Source organism: Megascapheus bottae, chromosome 15 (genome assembly GCF_031878675.1).
Source record: "Megascapheus bottae isolate mThoBot1 chromosome 15, mThoBot2.hap1, whole genome shotgun sequence".
Taxonomy (NCBI): Eukaryota; Metazoa; Chordata; class Mammalia; order Rodentia; family Geomyidae; genus Megascapheus; species Megascapheus bottae.
In genome coordinates, this window is record NC_143523.1 from 45,003,482 (window position 1) to 45,028,722 (window position 25,241).

General features: G+C 39.1%; 1 protein-coding gene across 2 annotated transcripts in view; it reads right to left on the minus strand.

The window, feature by feature from the left end:
• Nucleotides 1-25,241, minus strand: part of Micu1 (mitochondrial calcium uptake 1) — a 125,904-nt gene that overhangs the window by 38,384 nt on the left and 62,279 nt on the right. For both annotated transcript variants that reach the window (XM_090346514.1, XM_090346513.1), the window contains 2 exons: nucleotides 24,954-25,036; nucleotides 22,762-22,959 (listed from right to left, as the gene is read on the minus strand). In XM_090346514.1, the coding sequence (XP_090202640.1) occupies nucleotides 22,762-22,959; nucleotides 24,954-25,036 (281 nt within the window). The remainder of the gene's footprint in view (nucleotides 1-22,761; nucleotides 22,960-24,953; nucleotides 25,037-25,241) is intronic.

Genomic DNA, 25,241 nt, shown 5'->3' on the forward strand with positions numbered 1-25,241 from the left:
TCAAGTGGTAGAATGATAGCCTTGAGAAAGCCCAAGGACAGTACTCACACCCAGAGTACTGGAAAGAAAGAAAGCCTTTTTTGCCAGTACTAGGGTTTGAACACAAGGTGTTGTACTCTTGCTTATCTTTGTGTCTCAAAGGTATTATACTCTCTCTTATTTTTGTGTCTTAAGGCTGGCACTTAAGCCCTGCCTCCACTTTTTTTTTGAGTTATTGGGCTTGAACTCGGCCTGGGCGCTGTCCCTGAGCTCTTCAGCTCAAGGCTACTAGTGCCTTACCCTTGAGCCATGTCCCACTTCCTGTTTTCTAGAGGTAATTGGAGATTAGAGTCTCAGGTCCTTTTGTGCCAGGGCTGGCTTTGAACTTTGATCCTCAGATCTCAGCCTCCAGAGTAGCTAGGATTACAGGTTGGTTAGAGGTAAGAGTCTTACAGATTTTTCTTCCCAAGCTTGCTTCAAATTGCAGTCCTCAATCTCAGCCTCCTGAGCAGCTAGATTATAGATGTGAACTATCATCACCATCACTCGGAATAGGGAACAAATTAATTGAGTGAGGATAATAATTTACACAGACCTTCCTATTTATTTCCTCACTTGAGTTTCACAAGAATTTCAAAAACAGGTATAACTATTGCCTCCACTTACATTGTAAGGACCTAAGATTGGAGAGTTACAGGACATCACCTACAAATAGTCTGGTAAGTTTTTTAGTTACTCTCTATGGATGTATATTATTGGTTATATAAAACTGATTATAGCGATTACAAAATTGCATAATACTGTTTCCACAAATGAATGATTTGACAAGCTCATGATAATTAGAAGCTGATTGTGTATCATATGAGCATATATTGCTGAGAAATAATATTTTATACATAAGGAGGAGACAGCATCATAAAAAATAGTTATTGCTTGAAGTTTTCTACAGGAACATTTTTACAGATCCAAGGCATGAAAAATCAATTGTAGTGCAGTTAGAAAAATGGCCATCTTCAAGGAATCCATCATGATAGCTCTGTATGTTCCATAAAAGATGGAGAGCTAACAGAGAGAAACAGAGCTCTATTATTTTAGAAAAATAAAACAGCTACAGTTATATATGGTCTTGTACATTTAAGGTGTGGTAAATATTAATTTTCAAATTCTGAAATTTCTGCCTACACTAAAAAAAACTATAGTCTGAAGACACTATAAAATTAACAACCCAGGGCCCTGAGTTTGGCCTAGTGGTAAGAGTGCTTGCCTAGCATGCATGAAGACCCAGGTTTGATTCCTTGGTACCACATACATAGAAAAAGCTGGAAGCAGTGCTATGGCTCAAGTGGTAGAGCACTAGGCCTTGAGAAAGCCCAAGGACAGTGGTTAGGCCCTCAGTTCAAGCCCCTGGACTGGCAAAAAAAAAAAGATGGCTCATTCAAGCTTTAATACATGAAATTAGAAGATACAGTCTAAATATAGGGATGAAAGCAGACTGTGGTCCAGACTGCATTAGGATTATTAGCTGTCTTTCATTAGGAAAGAAAAAAGCCAGGTATGGTGATGCATATCTATAATTAATTTCAGCACTTGGGAGGCAAAGGAGGTGAATTTGAAGCCAGTTTAGACTTTATAGGAAAACTCCCTCTGCAAAAAAAAAAACCAAAGAAAATATTACTTTCACCAGAGACTAGGAAAATATACAAAGTCACAGCCCTTTCATAATGATAAGTGTGAAAAATAGCCAGAAAGAATGTGCAGGATTTCTTTTGTGTGCGTGTGTGTGTGTGTGTGTGTGTGTGTGTGTGTGTACAGTGGGGTTTTTTTTTGTGTGTGTGTGGGGGTTTGGGGGCTTGAACTCTGGGCCTGAGTACTGTCCTGGGCTCTTCAGCTCAAGGCTACTGCCCTATCCTGGAGAAGGAGCCCCACTTCCCATTTTCAAGTGATTAATTGGAGATTAAGAGTCTCATGTTCTTTAGTGCCTGGGCTGGCTTTGAACTGAGATCCTCAGATCTCAGCCTCCTGAGTAGCTAGGATTACAAGTGTGAGCCACCATGCCTGGCTTTTTTTTTTTTTTTTGCATTTTTATAACCCATTGGTTGATCTAGGCTCCACTGTACCTGGCTGGCCATCTAAGTTCTTCAGAACATAACAAGCAGAAACCATCGAGACATGTCATGTGAAATTCTCCTATACTGAAGTGCTCTGTCTTTCTTTTCCGTCCATCCTTCCTTCCTTCCTTTCTCCTCTCCTGTCCTCTCGCCTCCTCCTCTTCTCTCCCCTCCCTCCCTTCTTATTTATTTACTTTTTTTTGTTGGCTGTGGGACTTGAACACTGGGCCTGCGCGTTGTCCCTGAGCTCTTCAGCTCAAAGCTACTGCCCCTACTCTTTGAGCCATAGCGCCATTTCTGGTTTTCTGGTGGTTAATTGGAGAGAAGAATCTCACAGACTTTAGTGCCTGTGCTGGCTTTGAACAGAGATCCTCAGATCTCAGCCTCCTGAGTAGCTAGGATTACAGGTATGAGCCAACACACCTGGCTCTTTTCTTTCTTTATCTCTATCTTTGACACCAATCTAATTAGGATTTTCTTAACTGTTACTTGTTTGTTGGGCACTTAAAAGTCATTTGAAGTTTGTAGTCTATATGGGTTCTGTTACCAAAGTCTCCTTCCATAAACTTTTAGAGGTCACTGTTTTCTAGCTGTATTAAGACTTGGTGTGTGTGTGTGTGTGTGTGTGTGTGTGTGTGTGTGTGTGTGTGTGTGTGTGTGTGTGTGTGTGTATGTGTGTGTGTTACACAGTAAAAAAAAATAAGCTAGGGGCCTGGAGTGTAGCCTAGTGGTAGAGTGCTTGCCTAACATGCACGAAGACCCGGGTTCGATTCCTCAGTACCACACACATAGAAAAAAGCCAGAAATGGTGCTGAGGCTCAAGTGGTGGAACTGTAGCCTTGAGAAAGTCCAAGGACAGTGCTCAGGCCCTGAGTTCAAGCCCAGGACTGGCAATAATAATAATAATAATAATAATAATAATAATAAGCTAGCTTTAGTAAAAAAGAAATTTTAGGAAAGGAAGAAAGCCCACTGATGGGAAAGGAGTAAAAATCAGGATGACAAAGATGGCAGCACTCACTTTATTTTCTTTTTTGTTGCACTCAGGGCCAGGGCACTGTCCCCGAGCTTTTGGGTTCAAGGCTAACACTCTACCACTTGGAGCCATTTACTCCCCTTCTGGTTTTCTGGTAGTTAATTCAAGGTGAGAGTCTCATGAACTTTCCTGCCTAGCCTGGCTTTGAACCATGATCTTCAGATTTCAGCCTCCTGAGTAGCTAAGATACAGGTGTGAGCCACCAGTGCCCGACTAGCAATCTGTTTTTTGTGAGGCTACTTTGGTCACTGTTCCCTATTAGTCTTTCTCCTCTTGTGCTTCTTGAGTCTGGACAGTGGACAGAAGGCGGTTATCCAGTTGCTCTGGAGTTTATATGCTATAGTGCAAGTACCAAAAGAGACCAACGGTCCCTGGTCCCAATTCCAAATTTCCTGTGGAGAAATGTGATTGGTTTAAACTGTGTTGGGTATCCAATCCTGGCCCATTTAAGACAAGGAAAGGTAGAGTAGGTCACAAAGGAGAAATACAGATTTTAGAAGCCCACATCTGTGTTTTTAGAGTGGACAGATCCTTGGAATAGGGGTAATTGTTGTGAGCTAGGCTGAAAATCCCAAAGATGCCTACTACAAGATGTAATATAGAGAGAACTACAGAGGGAGTATGCATGTACATATGTGTGTACCTATATCAGCTTTCATCCACATCGAGTGATACATTCATTAATTCAGCACTATTTCCTGGGCACCTGATTTGTTATGGTTGCTATGCCAGGAGTCAATAAAGGAAATAATGGTGAATCTAACACTATCAAAAGTTCTTATGGACTGTGTAAAGATGGTCACATAACAATTGGATAATTAGATAATTGGGTAGTTAGAAGAAAAAGTTGAGGGTGCTCTGGAAACATGTGATAAACATGTGATCCAACGTGGGGTGGAGAGCAGGTATAGCAAGAAAACCTCCCAAGATAAAGTAGACTTTAACTGAGCTCTGAAGAAAAGAAAGAGGTAGGGAGGTAAAGGGAAGAAAGAACAAATAGATGTCTGGGCAATCAAAGGCATGTAAAGGTTCTTGGGTAGAGGGGTGATTGGTATGAGATGAATGATGAGGCAGAGATGAAATTATACAAGAACTATGTGATTGGGTTGAGTCTTTATTGGGTTGAGAGGTAAGAGTGACTATAGACAGATGTATTAGGAAGCCAAGAAGTGGTCCAGGCCAGTTAGACTAGGAACTTAGTAGAGATGGGGGAGAAGGGGTCAGAGATGATGTTTCTGGCAGTGATTGTGGGAGTGGGTATGATGGGAGATAGCTTTTTTTTTTTTTGCCAGTCCTAGAGCTTGAACTCAGGGACTGGGCATTGTCCCTGAGCCTCTTTTGCTCAAGACTAGCAAGGCCACTTCTGGCCTTTTCTGTTTATGTGCTACTGAAGAATGGAACCCAGGGCTTCATGCATGCCAGGCAAGCACTCAACCTCTAAAACACATTCCCAGCCAAGGTAAACCTCTTTTCTGTGTAATACACATTTCCCAGAATTTAATCCCAACTACTTGAAAGACTACTGCTAACCTTAGATTTTACTGAAACAATGTCAGATTAGCAGGATGTTTCTAGGTTTGAAATCATTCTTCCTTCAATCCTTAAATTGCTTTGGATTTCTTCTCCTTCTTTCCCTTCCCTTCCTTTCTCTTACTTTCTTTCTTTTCTTGTCTTTCTGTGTTTCTTTTTGTTGGCTGTGGGGCTTGAATTCTGGGACTGGGAGCTATCCCTGAACTCTTCAGCTCAAGGCTAGCACCCTATCACTTGGAGCCACAGAGCCACTTCTGTTTTTCTGGTGGTCAACTGGAGATAAGAGTCTCTCGGACTTTTGTTCCTGGGCTGGCTTTGAACAGCAATCTTCAGATCTCAACCTCCCGAGAAGCTAGAATTACAGGAGTGAGCCATCAGTGTCCAGCTTTGGATTTGTTACTTGGGGGGGGGGGTACTATTTGACTTACAGTTGCTGATATATCGATGTGAACAACCACTGCAAGGAACTAGTAAAACAGCTATTTGATGTGAACAACCATTGCAAGGAACTAGTGAAACAGCTATTCCCTTAATTTCCCAAGCCTTCAGGTAGCAGAGATCCCTTAAAGCCCACGGCATCCCATCTCTGCACTACAATTTATATTCTTATCTTTACCCCTCTGGCTGCCTGAAGCTGGGATCCTCTAACAAGTCTGAAACAATCTTGGCAGTATACAAGCCAGTTCTGACCTTGAAATACTAAGAAGACTGTCACAGAAACTCAAGGCCAGGGTTATGACACACTGGTTTTTGTCTGGAGGCAAAGAGGAAGTTAATCGGTACTTCAGATCAGAGCCAACCAATTAAACACACTAAAATTATGCCACCATGGTAACTATGAGGAAAATGGCACAGTCTTCTGTCACATATTTACCAGCTAATGTTGGCAGACAGAGGCAGATATTTCAAATATCTAAAGCTATCTTGTAACTAGGGTTTGGCATATACTAATTACTCATTTACTAAAATCATATACCTTTTCCATTGCTTTCAGATCTGCCATCTCAAGTCCTTTAACAGATAGAGCTGGTGACTGCAGAAAAACCTGCATGGGAAGGGGGCTCGTTTTGAATGACCTCTAAAAGCAGGTTTAGAGGGGACTGAAAGTCCATGTCCTATTATGCCAGACTGAAATGAAATATGTTTCAGTAGGCAGAGTGGGATCCTCAGCACAGTTGACAAAATATATGGACAATCTGATTAGCTTTGTTGAGTTAATGATTGCATGTTCAAATAAATGGACCTTGTATATTTTGTTGGGTCAAGCAACCCAATCATTTATTATTTCTGTAGCAGAAATGAACACAAAGCCATATTAATATCACATTTGAGACTGTGCATTTTAACAGGTGAGGAAAACCAAAGAGATTATTCCCCCAGCTATAATAACTCTGTCTCATCACAAAGATATATATGTTAAAAGTGAATTATAAAACCTAATTCAGACCCACAGTTAGAATAAGAATATATCACGGCATTTTTTTATGACAAGCTTGGTGATATATTAGAAGAGTTTTAGTTAGTCTCTTTTGGTAGAGAAAATAAAAAAATACTCATGAGGTATATATTAGCAGTAAACTGACAAGTATAATTAGTCTCTTTTGGTAGAGAAAATAAAAAAAAATACTCATGAGGTATATATTAGCAGTAAACTGACAAGTATAATTTCCTGAGCACTGGAAAAGCCCCAGCATTTCTTTAGATCCAACTTTAAAAATGACCTCAGTCAGATACACATTTACTTAATGAGAAATGCTAAGCTTTATGAAAATTTTCCTTCAGTGGAAGCCAATAGGGGAATTCTTGATGGGTAGTAGTTTAGTAGTTAGGTAGCTTCTTTAGTTAGTACTACAGATGGATATGGTAAGAGTATATATCTAAGTGAATTGAAAATTATTTAAGGGTCTGATCAATCGGTAGCTAGTTACAGCTTATGAGTTAAAGTTCATCAGACCAAAAAATAATTTCAGATACCCAAAGGCAGTTGTTAAATGATACTTTATTCAAATGTTTTTGTAAGTCATCATGTTCTATCACAAGAACACAAATCCTTAAGTTTGGAGTTAAAAGGAATTTACTGGGGGCCGGGAATTTGGCCTAGTGGTAGAGTACCTGCCAGCATGCACAAAGACCCAGGTTCTATTCCTCGGTACCACATACATAGAAAAAGCCAGAAGTGGTGCGGTGGCTCAAGGAAGAACACTAGACTTGAGGAAAGCCCAAGGACAGTGCTCAGGCCCTAAGCTCAAGCCCCAGACTGGCAAAAAAAAAAAAAAAAAGGAATCTACTGGGTTTTAAATATACTACCAATGTGTCACAGCAGGAATGTCCTATATTGGATATAAAATATTACAGAAATCTACAAGGTACTTTCATAAGGGGTAAATTTCAAAGTAATCTTGGCATTTTGCTTAATTTAAGGGAACGAATTCCACACTTGGAAGCCTAACACACCATATTGTTTTGGTTGTAAAATGACGTTTGTTTAAAATTCCCAATACTTCTGCCACTAATGGCAGCAATAAACCACAAGGCATAGCCTAACAGGGACTAAACCTTTATTACTGAAATAAAAAATCCAAATCCTAGAGACTTACTGGCATCTTTGGGTCAATTCAAAAGCTCTCTACAAGGACAAAGTTCTCTGAAGAAGGGAGTGGCTGAGCCTGGGACACAGCAAACACGGGTTGGGATTATTTGCACATATAAATAACTGGGTGTCTGGTGACCCAGGGGGAAACTATGATATATACAGTAAGTGCAGAACTTTTCCTGGGAGGCCAGAATCTTCCAGCACGGATAAGGAAGAGAGTACATCTCTTGTCCAGATTCAACTAAGGAGCATGGGACTCTGAGCAGCAGTGCAGCTGGTACAGAAAGGCAATGAAGCATCTAAAATAAAATCACCATCAGAGGGAAGGTGAAACTGCTGTTAAAGATAGGGATGGTGCTAGAAGACTGCTAGTCATTGTGCTGGTCTTAGCAGAGCTCTCCTAAGGGAAGCCTTGTATCCTAGGGATAACTCCCAATGTTCACCTACTAATATTCACACCTATGTCTGGTCCCCTCCTACAATGGTCCAGGATTGTTTCGTGTAAAGAATACTAGAAGTGATAGTGGTTATAGAAAGCTGGCTGTCATGTCATGAGAGTTCTAAAATGTGGTCTACAGAGTGAGCAACTGAAACATACAGCTTCCTGAGTATAGCTACACTGAGTTTTAGAGGAGCATCCAGATGAGTGGAATTTCCAGTGGACTACACAGTGGACTGACATCTTGATTACAATCTTATCAGTCTGTTTGAACCACTCAACTAGGCTGACTGGAAATTATGTGGTATGTTGATTGTTTTAAGCTGACAAAACAATGGATTGCTACCTTCCAGTACAATGACTTCAATATATCTAATTATTTTTCTAGTTAGATATACTGGAAGTCATTGATTTGAGGCTAGCCAGGGTAATTTCTTAGTATTTAACTGATAAAGAATTGCACTGCTTAGCTTTAGAAGATAGGAGCTAGAAGCTGCTATACATACAGAAATATTTACTAATGTTGGCATCAATACCAGAGCTGGGTCATAGCCTCAGCTACATCTCCTTGGATAAGAGCAGCTACTAAATTATATTAACATTGTTAACTTCAACTCACCCTAAGTAACATTTTATGAGTGTGTGTATGAGAGAGTGAACACACTAGACAGGAACCAGTGGCCATCTTTAAAACAGATAAATAAGCCAGTGTGATGGCTCACACCTATAATCCTAGCTACTCAGGAGGCTGAGATCTGAATTTTGAACTTCAACGCTAGTCTGGACAGGAAAGTCCATAAGACTATTATCTCTAACCACCCAAAACAGTCAGCACTGGAACTTCAGCTTAAGTGGTGGAGCACCAGCATTGAGTGGAAAAAATGAAGAGCCTGAATTCAAGCCTTAGTACTGGCACAAGAAAAAAACAACAAAAAAGGGAGCACACAATAATCATCACCACTGCTTAAAAAAATTACAAGTGGGAAAGATAATTTCAATACAGCAATTAAGATGCTTTCAGAATTTCTCTTGGTCAGCCTTAATAGCACAGAATCCATGAATCATTTCTCTTTTTTTTTTTTTGCCAGTCCTGGGCTTGAGCTCAGGGCCTGAGCACTGTCCTTGGATTTTCTCAAGGCTAGAGCTCTATCACTTGAGCCTCAGCACCACTTCTGGCTTTTTCCTATGTATGTGGTACCAAGGAATCGAACCCGGGTCTTCGTGCATGCTAAGCAAGCACTTTAACCACTAGGCCAAACTCCCGGCCCTCCATGAATCATTTCTACATTGAAAGCTATATATTAATATCCCTACCAATGATGGTAGCAATATTCTGTATTGACAATTGTGTTTATAATATCCAATAAAGAGAAATTAACCAATCCTAATCCCGCATCAAGGAAAAAACTTCAATTTGTACCTTAATTTCTTATTTATTTACTTATTTATCTTTTTTTTTTGGGGGGGTCTGTCGTGGGAATTGAACTCTGGGCCTGGTCGCTGTCCCTAAGCTCTTCAGCTCAAGGCTAACCCCCTACCCTGGGAGCCACGGCACTACTTGCCTGTTCCTAGTAGTCAATTAGAGATAAGAGTTTCACGGTCTTTAGTGCCTGGGCTGGCTTTGAACCACAATACTCAGATCTCAGCCTCCAGAGTAGCTAGGATTACAGGTGTGAGCCACCACACTGGCTTATTTATCTGTTTTAAAGATGGGGTCTTATAGTATTCTTCAGTCTGGGGCTCAATTGATTCTTCTGTCTCAGCCTACTATATAGCTGGAACTATAGGCACAAGCCATTGTACTTGGCTCTTCCTTAATTTCTAATAATCATGCATCATAATAAGCACATAGAAAATATAACCCTAATATCTCAGTGATGGAGATCTTCCAGCACAATGAATTTCGTATGTCTCATTTATTTTCTAGTTGAATATACTGCAAATTGCTGACTTGGCATTAAAAATCTAATCAACCTAATGACTGTGAGGTTGGCCACTTTCTGGAAGTTTTCCCAAACATTAAAGGCTACAAAGCTGCAAAGACCATTAAGAATGGACAGAGATGCCAGGAAGTAAGGTCATGGATTCTGTTTGTTTTCTCTTGTAATAACAATAATGAAAGTGCGGGAGGCAGCAGCAGTCTTTGTGAAGGTACTCTGTGGAGAAGTGCAGTGGCTATTCCACAGATAAATGAGTGAGTATGAGTCCTGCATGACCCAGGTTATGCTTGGGTGCCTTTGTACCTCTTCTTACCCTTTTTAGGTAGGTATTATCTCAAGTGTACAAATCAAGTTAAAAGCCCTTTGAGGTGACAGAGGTAAAATTTGAATATATTAAAAAATACAAACTGGGAGCAATGGGTCAAGCCTATAATTCTAGCTACTTCCTCTTTAAAACTCCCAGCAGTGCTGTCACTTTCTTTGTTCTTTAACTCTTGTGTGACACCTGTCCAGTGATCTGGTGGAGATCTACCCTGCTGAAGCTTCTCTTCTCTATTCTGTACAACATAAATATAAGGCCATTATTCTGTCCTTGGCTTTTTTTTTCTCCAGGTAAATACATGTTCTAAGTGAACCCATAAATCCCTACTGCATTCTAATCCTGTTTCTGTATCCCCAACTATATCACTAGTCTAAAAGACAAATTCAACTCTCCAACTGTTTCCAGACAAATCTACTGAGATATACCACAGTACTTCGGATTTAAAAATGTGTGAAACAGAATCTAGCCCTTTTATTTTTGCAAACCTACTTCTACATTCTTGATCTCAGTGAACAGCATTAACTAGAACTCTTCTCTCTTGTACCAGTTACCAAATACTAAAACACATTTTACTCAAGATCTGAGATCTCTTTACTGAATCTCTTTCTCTTCCCTCACTTCCTAAGACTATCTTATCACTCCCTACATGGCTAAATAGAATAACTATATAATAAGCATTCCTTTTTAGCTGGTCTGAACAGTGTTGCCAGAACATATCCCTAACAATCCAAATCTGCTCATATTACTTCCTTGTTCAAATCTTTCAGTGGATCCCTGGAAAGCCTTGTGGATAAAGTACTCTCACTGTCCAGCTTAGTATAAAAGTGCTTCATTATCTGGTTGCTGCCTTTTGTCTTTGTTTCCCAAAAAGTACCATCTTTGTGTCCTCCTCTTTTTTTTTTCCTTTTTAAATTTTTGGTGTGTGTGCACACGCATGTGTGTGCATCTGCATGCGTGCATGCATTTGTGCATGTGTGTGTGTGCGTGTGTGTGTGTGTGTGTGTGTGTGTGTGCGTGTGTGTGTGTGTGTATGTGCAGGTCACCAGGCTTGAATCTAGAGCCTGGGCACTGTCCCTGAGCTTTTGTGTTCAAGGCTAGTGTTCTACCACTTTGAGCCAAAGCATCATTTCCACTTTTTTTGTTTTGTTTTTTGTTGTTATCTTATGAACTTTCCTGCCTAGGCTGTCTTTGAACCTTGATCCTCAGATCTCAGCCCCTTGAGAAGCTAGGATTATAGGTGTTCTCCACCAATACCTAGCTGAATTTATTCTCTTATTCTAGAATGCATTTTTAATTTCTTCTTTTTTTTCAGAGAACTCTCTTCTTTCTCTAATGCTAAGAAATAACTGAAGTAGTTTGTATTTCATTAGTCCAAGTTTATAAGAAAAATATTCTAGCTAACAGTGTAGTAGATTAATACAAAACAAACAATGGAGAGTGTGGGTGTGGCGGAGAAATGCATTCAATAAGGAAAATAATGAGAAATGAGAGAGACTAAACAAATAATCCTGTGCTGTTAATTGAATTTGTAGGCTAATAACCTGATGTAATATATGACCCTCTAAAAAGTGATATTTGCTCAGAGCATGGAATTCAACAAGCTGTATATAATGCATTATTTATTCACAAATTACTGCAAAGCTGGCTGTGGTTCCTACAACACTGTCTAGACGCCTGAGATTCCTCTAAGGCTTTCCATAGACTAGAGGTTAAAGCTTTTTTTTTTTTTAATCTTTTTAAAGATTATAGTCTTAGGACTATAATTCTGAAAGTCACCTGTAGCTAAAATAGGATAAAAATAGACTTACTCAGATACCTTAGACATTGAGCTTCGCCATTCTTGTTTTTAATTTTAATTTTTTGGAGATAGGGTCTTGCTATGAAGCCCAGGCTGCTCTTGAACTCATGGTCTTCCTGCCTCAGCCTCCCAAGGGCTAGGATTACAGATGTGTATCACCACAAATTTGTACCTGTTTTTTTTTTTTTTAATTATCTTTATAGAGACCATCAGTCTTGAGGGCACAGGGTTTGTTCATCAACATGAGAACATCATCTAGAAGATGTATCAATTCCAGGCTGGGCTGGGACTAACTTAGTAAAAAATGTCATTTCCTCTAACATTCTCTTCTGGCTTCAATCCCAAAGTTACTCAGTGCTCCCTTGCCTCTTCTCATCTTTTCTATACCGGAATAAAGAACAAATGAAAATTAACCATCTTGTTCTTTAGAATGAATTCCACAATTAGGACTGAGTCACACAATGTCAGAGCTGGGAAAGTGCCCAGGAGCAATCTGCCCTTTTACTTCCCATACTCATTTAGCAGTCCTAGCTTGTAAATCATGGCACCATGCACTTACCTCTGTCACTATGTTTTACCTATAATACTGTTTGAGAATTTCTGCTGCATTCACTTTAGCCTGTGTAAGCTCAGGGGTAGAACAATATTTTGTTTAGTTTTATATTCTGAATACTTAATAAAGTTCCCGGAAAGCTTTAGGAAATGTGCCAGACTGCCAGGAGTCAAACTTCAGTCCTTCAGTATGAGTAGGACTGTGGGCAAGCAGTTCAACCTCACTGTCCCTCAGTTCCCTGATTTGCTAACTGTAGATAATAAGAATACCAACTATGCACAGCACCGTGACATCAGTGAGAATATACACAAAGCATTTAGAAGAGTGGCTGGCTCATGGAAAACTCTGAAGAAAGTGGGCTAGTATTTTCATTCTGCAGTGTACACTCAGATTTTTGTAAAATGCTTTATATTGTGAGATTTAAACTTGTGGACTACTGCAAGACAGCGTGAGCTAGCAGAGGTTAAGCAATGACCTGTGCATGTAGAATCACCTTCCTTTAAACTACTTTCCCTGGGCTGTAATGTAACACTATTGTAAGCTAAATATTCTCTGGTATGGTTTGAAAAAAATTAAATATCCCTTTATTCTGAATTCCAAATAAATTGCCTGTGAACTTTTAAAACATCAGCACAGAGCTCATTCATAAGCTGAGAAGCACCTTGTTTTCTACTGAAATAGGACTTCTAAGGCCATTTGAATGATAGATTCAGGAAAAGTGTTCCCTGGAGAAAGATCAAATCTTCATGATTTATTTATAAGTTTTTTTTCTTATGGCTAGTTTAAAATGAGCTAAGAATGTAACATTAAAGATATTGGATGACACAATACCCCTGAAAATTGTCAAGGATCAAAAATGTCGCTAACCTAGGATTGACTTTGGAAATGCAAAGTGTCTGCAAACTAAAGAAAACTATCAGTTTCTAACAGTTTTGTGTACTTTAATGATTAATCTAAAAGGTTAGATTTAGAAGTGCTAATGTCGTGTGTGTGTGTGTGTATGTGTGTGTGTGTGTGTGTGTGTGTGTGTGTGTGTTGTATGTGTACTAGTCATGAGGCTTGAATTCAGGGCCTGGGTGCTGATGCTGATTTTCTTTTGCTCAAAGCCTACCACTTGAGCCACACTCCACTTCTGGCTTGATAATTTACTGGGCATAAGAGTCTCATGGACTTTCCTGCTCAGACTGGCTTTGAATCACAGTTCTCAGGTCTCAGCAGCCTGAGTAGATAAGACTGCAGAGTAAGCTATGGGCACCTGGTCAGGAATTTTACTTTTGCAACAAAATTCTAAAGATGTAACTTGGCAGTGAGAAACTATTATTCTAATAATTTTTTCTTTTAATATACTTAGATTGTTAAAGTTATAAGAAGAGTAAAGAAACCTCAAATAAACTTTTCTCTTGGTTTCTGGGAGATTCAAGTTTAAGACACCTAAATAAAACAAATGAAATAAAACTGGGCTGTGGTGCTTCTTCAGTTTTCTTGCACCAGCAGAGCCTGGTTGAAAGTCTTCTTGCCTCTATCCTTGAGGAAAATGCCCAAGGACAGTGCTCAGCCCTGAGGTCAAGTCCCAGAACTGGCAAAAAAAAAAAAAAAAAAAAAAAAAAAAAAAAAGCTAGTCATGGTAGTTCATACTTGTCATCCCAGCTATTATGGATAAAATAAATAGGAGGATTGAGGTTCAGGCCAGCTGTAGTTTAAAGCAAGATTTCATCTAAAAAATAATGAATGCAGAAAGGGCTGGAGGTATGGCACAAGCATAGAGTACATAACTGGCAGTTGAGAAGATTAGAATTTAGGCCCCAGTACAACCAAATTAAAAATAAAATAGGGGTTGGGAGTGTGGTGTAGTGGTAAGGTATTTGCCTAGCATGCACAAAACCCTAGGTTCAATTCCTCAGTATCAAATACACAGAAAAAGCCAAAAGTGGTGCTGTGGCTCAAGTGGCAGAGCACTAGACTTGAGCAAAAAGTGTCCAAGGATAGTGCCCAGGCCCTGAGTTCAAACCCCAGGACTGGCAAAAATAAATAAATAAATAAAAATAAAACAGAGAGGTGGTGGAATAGCTCAAGGGACAGTGTGATTACCTATACAGCATGTACAATCTTGGGTCCAATCCTCAGTACTAGGGAGAAAAACTCTTTTTAATATTTTATTTAATTTAACCCTCTCTTTGGGTGGTAGAGCACTTTCATAGTATGTGCCAGGATTTGGTTCTAATTCCCGGCATAAAACTCAAAAGAAAAAGAAAAAAGAAATTAACTCGTCTGTGTGTGTGTGTGTGTGTGTGTGTGTGTGTGTGTGTGTGTGTGTGTGTGTGTGTGTGTGTGTGTATGAGAGAGTGAGTGAGTTGAGTATTTGAGTATTGGTCCTGGGGCTTGAACTCAGGGCCTGAGTGCTGTCCCTGAGCTTTTTTTCCTCCCTCCCTCTCTCCCTCTCTTCCTTCTTTTCTTTTTGGATCAAGGGTAACGCTCTACCATTTGAGCCACAGCTCCACTTCTAACTTTTTGGAAGTTCATCAGAGATAAGGGCCTTACAGACTTCCTGCCCAGGCTGGCTTTAGACTGCAAACCTCAAATCTTAGTATCCTGAGGAGCTAGGCTCCAGCACCTAGCTACCAGCACCTAGCACAAACTAACTCTTTCATATCTTTTTTTTTTTTTTGCCAGTCCTGGCTTGGATTCAGGGCCTGAGCACTGTCTTTGGGCTTTTTCTCAAGGCTAGAGCCTACCAGTTGAGCCACAGCACCACATCTGGCTTTTTTGTATGTATGTGGTACTGAGGAATTGAACCTGGATCTTCGTGCATGCTAGGTCTACCACTAGACCAAACTCCCGGCCCAACTCTTTCATAATTCTTATTCTTTTGCTCTACTTTTATTGATGGCTGATAATAATTAGCATAGTTTATTACATATCCCTTTTATTCTTCTTGACTGAGCAAATAGTTAATTTCAGTTATTTCTTTGAAGATTAGTACTAAAGACAATCTCTATTATTCTGTGAATTGGGTCTAATCTACTTTTGTATAATTGATACTTATGCCTATTTACAATGTGATGATGTGATTAGACTGTTTATGGACTCCAACTTATTTCCCAGTTTCTTTGTTGAAGATGTTCAAGTTAGACATTACCTTTTTGTATAAATTAATTTCTACTTTTCTTTGACATGACAGCTTTTATTTTCATCTTGCCCCAAATTAAAATTAACCACAATTTTCAAAGAATTTTCTATTACCTTTCATTTTGACTGACATCTTACTTGTTATAGGCTTCAAGAAGTCAAGGAATATATTAATTGGAACTAAACTTGGCACCTATCTTGAAGGAACTCAATTGTTCTTGGTAGCTTTAGAAGGAATTGCTAATAAAATCAAGAGATTTATAAACCAACTTTATACTCTTAAAACACTGTTTTAAACTCATTTTTGTTTTGAGTTCTCAAATAAAGGGTAGAATAAAACATCAACATGTTAATGATTATAAGGAATTACATGGATAGTTTTAATAATATAAACATTAAAGTACAGGGCATTTCTTCTCAGTTATACAGGACAAAAAAAGCTGGAGGAAAGTGATGCCAGAGAAGACAGATTCTGGATATGCAAGAAATTTGTTCACTTTCTATTCCTAAAATTAAAAACTATTTTTTTCAGTTGCCAAAAAAATCAAACATAGAAATCCCATCTAAGACAAAAAGTAAACAATGAATTAGGTAAAGAACAGAATCAGTTCAGTCTTAGAGGAAGTGTGGGACAGACCTGAGGCGGAATCCTGGCTCTGCCATAATAGCTCTGTAACTATTACCTCCTTGAGTTTTAATTCCTATACCTGTAACATGAGCATTGTTCATTACACTGACAGTGTTGTGAGAATGAAAACCTGAAGGTGTATAACATTTGTAAAGTGCCTGGATCGCAGTAAGCACTGAATATAATGCCTTTTCTTTACTCTCAAAGTGACTGTGCTGAGAACAAGATAGAAACAACAAACTAAATGGAATAATAAATCTCCTTGATCTTAAATGTTAAAATATATAAGGAATGAAATAAAAATAGTAAGATGGAAATGGGCCTTTGGCTAAAGGGTAGGGTGGTAGTCTTGAGCTGAAGAGCTTAGGGACAGCGCCCAGGCCCAGAGTTCAAGCCCCATGACCCACACACACAAAAAAAAATTAGTAGGAGAAGGAATAATGGAATTATAAAATCCATCTGAAAGTTAAGATACCATTAATCATTTCTATTTTCCTCTTGGCCTTGATCATGAGATTATATTTTATACTCAGTGAAGGGAGAAAGTACCCAGACTTTCAAAAGTGAATTTGAAAGTGTTCCATTAAAACAAAATTTGTGGGCCGGGAGTTTGGCCTAGTGGTAGAGTGCTTGCCTAGCATGCACGAAGACCCAGGTTCGATTCCTCGGTACCACATACATAGAAGAAAGCCAGAAATGGTGCTGAGGCTCAAGTGGTAGAGCTCTAACCTTGAGAAAGTCCAAGGACAGTGCTCAGGCCCTGAGTTCAAGCCCACGACTGGCAAAAATAAATAAATAAATAAAAATTTGTGGCTATTTTCCAGATGTTCTCTTAGAAAACAATTTCAAAAACAAAGTAAGGCTGGGTGCAGTGGCTCACACCTGTAATCCCAGCTACTTGGGAGGCTGAGATCTGAGGATCGAGGTTCAAAGCTAGCCAGGGCACTAAAGAATGTGAAACTCTTATCTCTAATCACTAGAAAATGAGAAATGGGGCTTGGTTTAAGGGGTAGGGCGGTAGCCTTGAGCTGAAGAGCTCAGGGTCATCACCCAAGCCCAGAGTTAATGCCCCACAAGAGACAAAAAAAAAAAAAAAAAAAATCAAAGTAAGGCCTTTCAGTCACTTAGCTAAGATGACCTGTGTGGGTATCTACTAGATGCCTAATGTCATGGCAGAGGGGGCATGCAGGTAAAACAAAGTGAAAATATGTATTTGCATGTGAATAAAAAAGTAAGTATTTTACTTTAGTGTAACAGGACTGTGATAAAAAAAAATTCCTCAAGCGGGCCGGGAATATGGCCTAATGGTTAGAGTGCTTGCCTAGCATGCATGAAGACTCAGGTTCCATTCCTCGGTACCACATACACAGAAAAGCCGGAAGTGGTATTGTGTCTCAAGTACTAGAGCACTAGCCCTGAGGAAAGCCCAAGGACAGTGCTCAGGCCCTGAGTTTAGTCCCCATGACTGGCAATAAATAAATAAATAAATAAATAAATAAATAAATATTCCATATGTGGGTGGCTTAAATTACAGAAATGTATTTTCTTATTTTCTGGAGACTGAATGTTCAAGAACCAGGTGCTGCACGGTCAGTTTCCTGCAGGTGGCTGCCTTTGGAGTGCTTTTCCTAGTTTGACTAGATCAGGGCCCACTCTAATGGTCTCCTTCTAAATTTATCACCAGGTTCAAGGCCCCTTTTCCAAACAGAGTATATCTTATTCTAAGGCATTTTGGAGGGATATAATTCAGAACATAACAAAATATCATCTCATTTAGCCATGACTCTATTTCACAAGCCCAGAGATACTAACCAATGCATCAAATGCCACTTAAATAGTAAATAGTGGAACTAAAATTTTTAACAAAGGCTTATTAGCACAAAAGACAATGATTCTGCTATCCACAGTTCTGGAATGTAAATCCAGTTGGGAAGACTCAGGACTGATAGATGAAACTGTAAATTGGGAAACTATGATATAATCGTAGTATCTATCTCCACCATTACTTGGAAAGAGTAGATTTAAGATAATAATTACCATTAATAATAACTTTATAAACAATAAATTACAGACTGCATTTTTTTATGCAAGTCTGCTACTCTTCTCACATGAGAAACTGATAAATGGTAGACCAGTTTTGGCCCCAAATAAATGTACAAATTATCCTTAATCAATGTTAAACACAAGAGACCTTTTAAGAACAAGTATTTTATCATATTAAGTGAAGTAAGCCCGACTCAAAGGAACATAGGCTCAATGGTTTCCCTCATTTGTCATAATTAGTATAACCTTGGACTCTTCTAGCAGAGGATTACAATAGGGCAAAACCTAGTTACTAAAGGCCATACAGGATGAGGCTAAATGAAAGGACCTCCAGGATATGGAAACAAGAACCATATAATGTGTGATTGTTGTTCTTAATGCACCATGTTATTTCTCATCTCTTTCTTTGTCCCTTCCTTATTCTCATATTGTTACAGTATCTTACTTTGTTATCTGACATATTGTATATATGTTTATTTGAAATAGGATAGGGAAGGGGGGAAAACAAGATGAGGGGAGGGGATGGGGGAGGGAAATGGGGACAAAAACATGAGAAGGGGTAACAATGTTTGTGAAGTAATGCACCTTCTACCTGGCGAATATAATGTAATCCTTCTATTAATTACAATAAAGTGATTAAGCATTTTAAATAGGGCTGCTGTTATATATATATATATGTATGCAGAGATACATGAATGAATTCCCTTATTTTCTCTATAATTTCTAACCCCACTGGCAATCCACACAAAACATTAGTGACCTTTCAGTTTTATTGCAACTCCAGGCAGTACAGAGTCCCATGCTCACTCTCTAGACTTTCACTGTGCTTCAGAGATGAGTCTTAGGCTAGACTGTAGGGAGACTGACATTTTTGTTCACCTCTCTGTGTTGACCTGCATTCTTCTTCAAACTTTATTACAAGTACCAAGTACCATACAACTTTGTGTTTTACTCTCTAACCACATGTGTATGTGTGTGTGTGTGTGTGTGTGTGTGTGTGCATGCGCGTGCGCATGTACACACATGTACCAGTCCTGGAACTTGAATTCAGGGCCTGGGCAATATCCTTGAGCTTCATTTGCTAGCACTCTACCACTTGAGCCCACGGCACGACTTCAGGCTTTTTTTGTTTATGTGCCACTTCAGGCTTTTTTTGTTAATGTGGTACTGAGGAATGGAACCCAGGGTATCATACATGCTAGGCAAACATTCTATCACTAAGCCATATTCCTAGCTCCCTGAGATATTTTTTGCTCAAGGTTAAAGCTTCAAAAAGGCATAGGCATCTTTTCTTTCTTCTCTCATACCCCCAATTGTTGTAGCATCTCTAGTATATATAGTATTATATAAAAATAACCTGTTCAGGGGCCAGGAGTTTGGCCTAGTGGTAGAGTGCTTGCCTAGCATGCACAAAGACCCAGGTTTGATTCCTCAGTACCATATACACAGAAAAAAGTTAGAAATGATGCTGTGGCTCAAGTGGCAGAGCTCTAGCCTTGAGAAAGTCCAAGGACAGTGCTCCAGCCCTGAGCCCAAGCCCATGACTGGCAAAAAAAATAATCTATTCAATATAAAACAACAAACAAAATAAAATTTACTGCCCAAGAAGTATTTGCTTTGACAGCACATTTGATCTCATTTGATGGGTCATAGTAAACTAAAAGTATTGAATAAAATTAGGCTCAGGCTGGAAGCCAGTGTCTCACGCCTGTAATCCTAGCTACTCAGGAGGCTGAGATCTGAGAATTGTTTTTCAAAGGCAGCCAACTGACCACTGGAAAACTGGTAGTAGAGCTGTGACTCAAAGTGGTAGAGCACTAAGCCTTGAGCAAAAGACCTCAGGGACAAACTGACAAAACTCTCAGCTCCATGACTGACAACACACACACACACACACACACACACACACACACACACACACACACACACACACACACAATAGGCTAGGTTGGGTACAGTGGCTCACACCTGTAATCCTAGCTACTCAGGAGGCAGAGATGTGAGGATCGAGGTTCAAAGCCAGCCCGGGCACTAACGTCTGTGAGACTCTTATCTCCAAGTAACCACTAGAAAAGCAGAAGTGGTGCTATGGCTCCAGGGATAGGATGGTAGCCTTGAGCTCAAGAGCTCAGGAACAGTGCCCAGTCTCAGTATACTCCTAAGCCCCACCACCACCACCACCAACAACAACAAAAAAATAGGCTAGCATATATATATATAAAATTTTAATTTTGTTTTTAGACTGGGCCTCCTCCATAAGGTATCTTATTCTATATCTGCAAATATTCCTAAATAAAAAAATTCAAAGTCACTTTTGGCCCCAAACACTTTTAACATTTCCAAATAAAGTTCTAGAAAACGAGTGCTTAAATGTTCTAAATGTTCTAAAATGCATTATTTTTCTCCATTCTGTGAAGTTCTATTTTGAATTACATTATCTGCAAGTTTGATGAGGTAAGGGTATCAGCAAAATCCATAGTACTAAAGACAAAACTTTCTATGTATACTGAAACAAAAGTAAAATGTCAACTGAAGTATGATTAATTTAATTTTCTGGTTAAATGAGAGCTGATAGGCACTTTCCTTCAATTATTGTTGAAGTCTTTTCAGTGAATTGCTAGACTGTATATAATGGAGAAAAATCTCTGACATGGAAGCACTTAGCCACTTTCCCTCAGGCTTGCTTAGCATTGTGTACAATACAGGAAGTATCCAGCAGAGCTAAGACAATTAAGAGTAGGGACGCTATAGAGCTTTTCCATGTAGTGAACTTTATTGACCTTTTACTATGTGTACAATTTTTGCCATTTATTACAGGAAGTTTTGCTGAATCATAGAAATCCATTACTTTATTTTTTGAGGTAAATTCTATGAATATTAATCACATAAATTTCAAAACACAAGTATAAAGGCGCATTTCCAAGTTTACTCTTGGTTTCAGTATTATTTATTCTTCTAACTTTTCCTAGGTTATGAATATCAAGGAGCATTCTTTTTTTAAATTTTGGCTGTGGGACTTGAACTCAGAGTCTGCCTGAGTACTGTCATTGAGCTCTTTTGCTCAAGGCTAGTACTCTACCACTTTGAACCATGCAGCTCCACTTTGCATTCTGAGTAGTTAACTGTAGATAAGAGTCTCATAGACTTTCCTGCCTAGGCTGGCTTAGAACTGTGATCCTCCTGTCTCAGCTTCCTGAGTAGCTAGTAATACAGACCTGAGCTACTAGTACCTGGCTTTCAAGCAGCGTTCTTAGAGATAACTGGAACTCAGTTGCAATTTTTTCAACAACTGCCTCAGTTGAATTAGATGTATGGGAAAGCTGGAAATCCTATATAGAATCTCAGGGGCAAATGGGACAGTAAAGAGGTAACCTAGACAATAAAATGAGCTGGGCGTGGTGGGTCATGCCTGTAATCCTAGCTACTCAGGAGGCTGCCTCCTGAGTGGTTCAAAGCCATGAGATTCTTATTTCCAATTAGCCACTAGAAAACCAGAAGTGGCATTGTGGCTCAAGGGGGTAGGGCAGTAGCCTTGAATTGAAGAGCTCAGGGACAACGCACAGGCCCAGAGTTCAAGCCCCACAACAGAAAAACCAAACCAAACCAAACCAACCAACCAACCAACAACAACAACAAAAAAACCCCCAATGACTCCAGCATTTTCACGTGTTTTTAGGTAGAGTATTGAATATTTAGAAATTCTGAACAAAATTAAGGAAGAACAAATTCTAGGAAAAGAAAAGAGGTTCAGAAACAGTGGTGTTAATAAATCTAAAACATACTTAATTCCACAAATATATTATTTCAAAAACATTAATGTTTGGGGGGATATCTACAGACTGAACTGAATAATTACCTAAAGTCTGAATGGAAAATTTAGCTTGTAAATCTCCAAACAGCAAGACATTTTTTTTTTTTTTTTGCCAGTCATGGGCTTGAGCTCAGGGCCTGAGCACTGCCCTTGGACTTTCTCAAGGTTAGAGCTCTACCACTTGAGCCTCAGCACCATTTCTGGCTTTTTTCTATGTATGTGGTACTGAGGAATCGAACCCCGGTCTTCGTGCATGCTAGGCAAGCACTCTACCACTAGGCCAAACTCCCGGCTCCCAAGACATTTTTTTTAAAATATTTTTTATTGTAATTAATAAAAGGGTTACATGATATTTGCCAGATAGAAAGTGCCTTAATTCACATACATTGATACCCTTTCACATGTCTTGGTAGACATTTTTTTTAAATCTCTAAGTACAACCTTTTCCTTGACATTTCATGTTTACAGCTATTACTACTTTTGCAAACTTCCATAGAAAGACCTATTTATTATTCCCTATAATCTCTAATTTCTGGTGCTTACTGCAATGAAATATAAAACTGGGCATGGGTATTCAGATGGGAACTACTCTGACCTCTGTATTTTTCTCCTCTAGAGGGTATCCAAACACACCACTTTGGGTTTTTATTTCCAGAGTCACATTATCCCTTGACAGTTTTCACAGAATATATAATTTTCTTACCTGCTGTTTGTACAGATTACCAATTGATCATGTTCAAATCATTTACCACAGATGGAGCTAAACCTACAGAATGCCTATAACGTAGGCACTACTAATGCAGTCACTTTGTGTGTACATGTGATGGACCTTTGTGAAGTCCAATACATACCTACCTCTAGTTTCAGAACATCATGCTGAAGTTTACGCTGAAATTCGAGGAAGTTTTTGATGGTCAGTTTCCCTTTGAGATCAGCTCCAAAAAAATAGGTTGTGAGGGCTGAACATAAGCCAGACTTCAGGGTATTACCAGTAGTAGGGCGATCTCGGTGGCGCATACCCATACTGGTCTGGGAACGAATGATGCTTTGAACCTAAAACAGAATAAAATTCCCAACCAAGAAAACATTAGAGGAAATAAAAAGAATGGTAAATAATAATAACCATTGTAGACTATGCGTGAACAACCATTATCTCTTTTTAAAAAAAATTATTTTTTTGCCAGTTGTGGGGCTTGAGCTCAGTGTCTGAGCACTGTCCTTGGACTTTCTCAAGGCTAGAGCTCTACCACTTGAGCCTCAGCACCACTTCCAGCTTTTTTCTATGTATGTGGTACCGAGGAATCGAACCTGGGTCTTCATGCATGCTAGGCAAGCACTTTAACCACTAGGCCAAACTCTCGGCCCCTATTATCTCTTTTTAACACATACAACAATCCTACCAAGTTAGGTCCATTATTGAAGTCATTGCTTTATAGAGGAGGAGATGGGGGCACACAGAATTGGATAACCTGCTCAAAGTGAAGTGTCTAGGAAGACAGCAGAACCAGGATTCTAGCACAGATAACCTACCTTTATAATTAGGGTCCTCTTAGGAAATATCTTCAGAAAAGAGTAAGCAATCTTTTTCACACAACTAGGACAATAATTAGGCTCACAATATCTTCTATATCTCAGTAAACTTAAAAAAATCTATTCTTCTTACTAAAGACTTTTCAGATGTTGATGTGCACCTGTCATCCAAGTTATACAAGAGGAATAAATGGAAGAAGTGGTCTAGTCTGTCGTTGGCATAAACTCAAGACTCTATTAGGAAACATAACTAAAGCAAAAAAGGGTATGAATCTTAAGTTATAGAGCCCAGCATAAGGTCCTGAGTTCAAACCTTAGTGCTTGCCCCCCCAAAATTAAGAATTATTTTATTTTTATTTTGACAGTGCTATCAAACCCAGGGCCCAAGGTCTTGTGCAGGCTAGGTAAGCACTCTATTACTGAGCTATATCCTCAGTCTTTACTTATTAAGGATGCTGTGTCAGAGACTGGCTGACTACCTAGCTCATTTACTTTATGATTATATACGGCCAGAGAACTGAAGAGTAGCCAGCAGAGCCAGTCGAAGTCAGATGTGCTATTTCAGACGTGGCCCATAAAAACTATCCAAGTATAGTTCTCCATGCTGTTTCTACCATAGAAGCCATATGATGGTTACAGGGTCATAACACAGAAAGAGCTTATATCCCTAAATCAGTACGTGGAGAACTATATATCAATCACACATTTTAAGGTTTATGTAAGTAGTAAAAACAAACTTACTATGTTATGTCACTGAAATAGCATATTTTACAATAGGTTAAGCTATTAATCTGCAAAAGAATTTCATCTCATCAGAGATCCATTTCTTCAGACTCAAAGTCCTTAGTGGTTTCTAACTAAATGGGTATTCTTTCAACACACAGTGTAATGAAGTAGAAAGAACAGAGGCTTTCAAGTTATTTTCCAGTCTATAATTCAGTCTACCTAAGTCACTTATTCAAACCTTCTGATTCTTAATTTCTTCATGTATTCATAGTTTTTAAAAAATCTATTTTTTTTTTTGTCCGTTGTGGGGTTTGATCTCTGGGCCTGGGCACTGCCCTTGAGCTTTTAGCTCAAGGCTACTGCTTTATCACTTGAGCCACAGCGGCACAGCGGTTCTTGGTGGTTAATTGGCAATAAGAGTCTCACAGACTTTTGTGTCCACGCTGGCTATGAACCAAGAGCCTCACCTCTCAGGCTCCTGAGTAGCTAGGATTACAGGTGTGCGCCATCAGTGCCCCAGTGCCCAGCCTTCACAGGGTCTTTAAGAGGACGAAAGATACTGCTTACCAATGTTTCTAGAGCAAAAGGTTTTCTACACACAGGGCATTTAATAGACAATAGTCATTACTGCCATTTTGATTAAACAATCATAGTAACATATATATATATCTATCATTGCTTTTGGATTTAAAAGAAGTAAAGCTGAGATTACTGTATTAAGCCCTTCATTAAATCGTAAGGCCCCTGAAAATGTGTTTTAAATATTTAAAGAATATGCCACTACAACTTACCTGTTCAAACTCTTCCATGTCTACTTCTCCATCTCCATTCAAGTCAAACATCTTGAAGGCAATTTCAAAATTTCTTTGAGGAGCTGCAAGGAAAAAAGTAGAAACAGAGATAGGGAGGAGAAAAATAATAAATACTTAGAAGGTATTAGTAAAAAATAAATCATTTAAGAAAATAAAATGATTTAACACTAAAATACACTATCCAAGAAGCCACCAGTGCCCAGCTGAAAGTTTAAGATTTTGTCTTGAATTTAAATCAAGTTAGTGGAAGTGGAGCTGTGGCTCAAG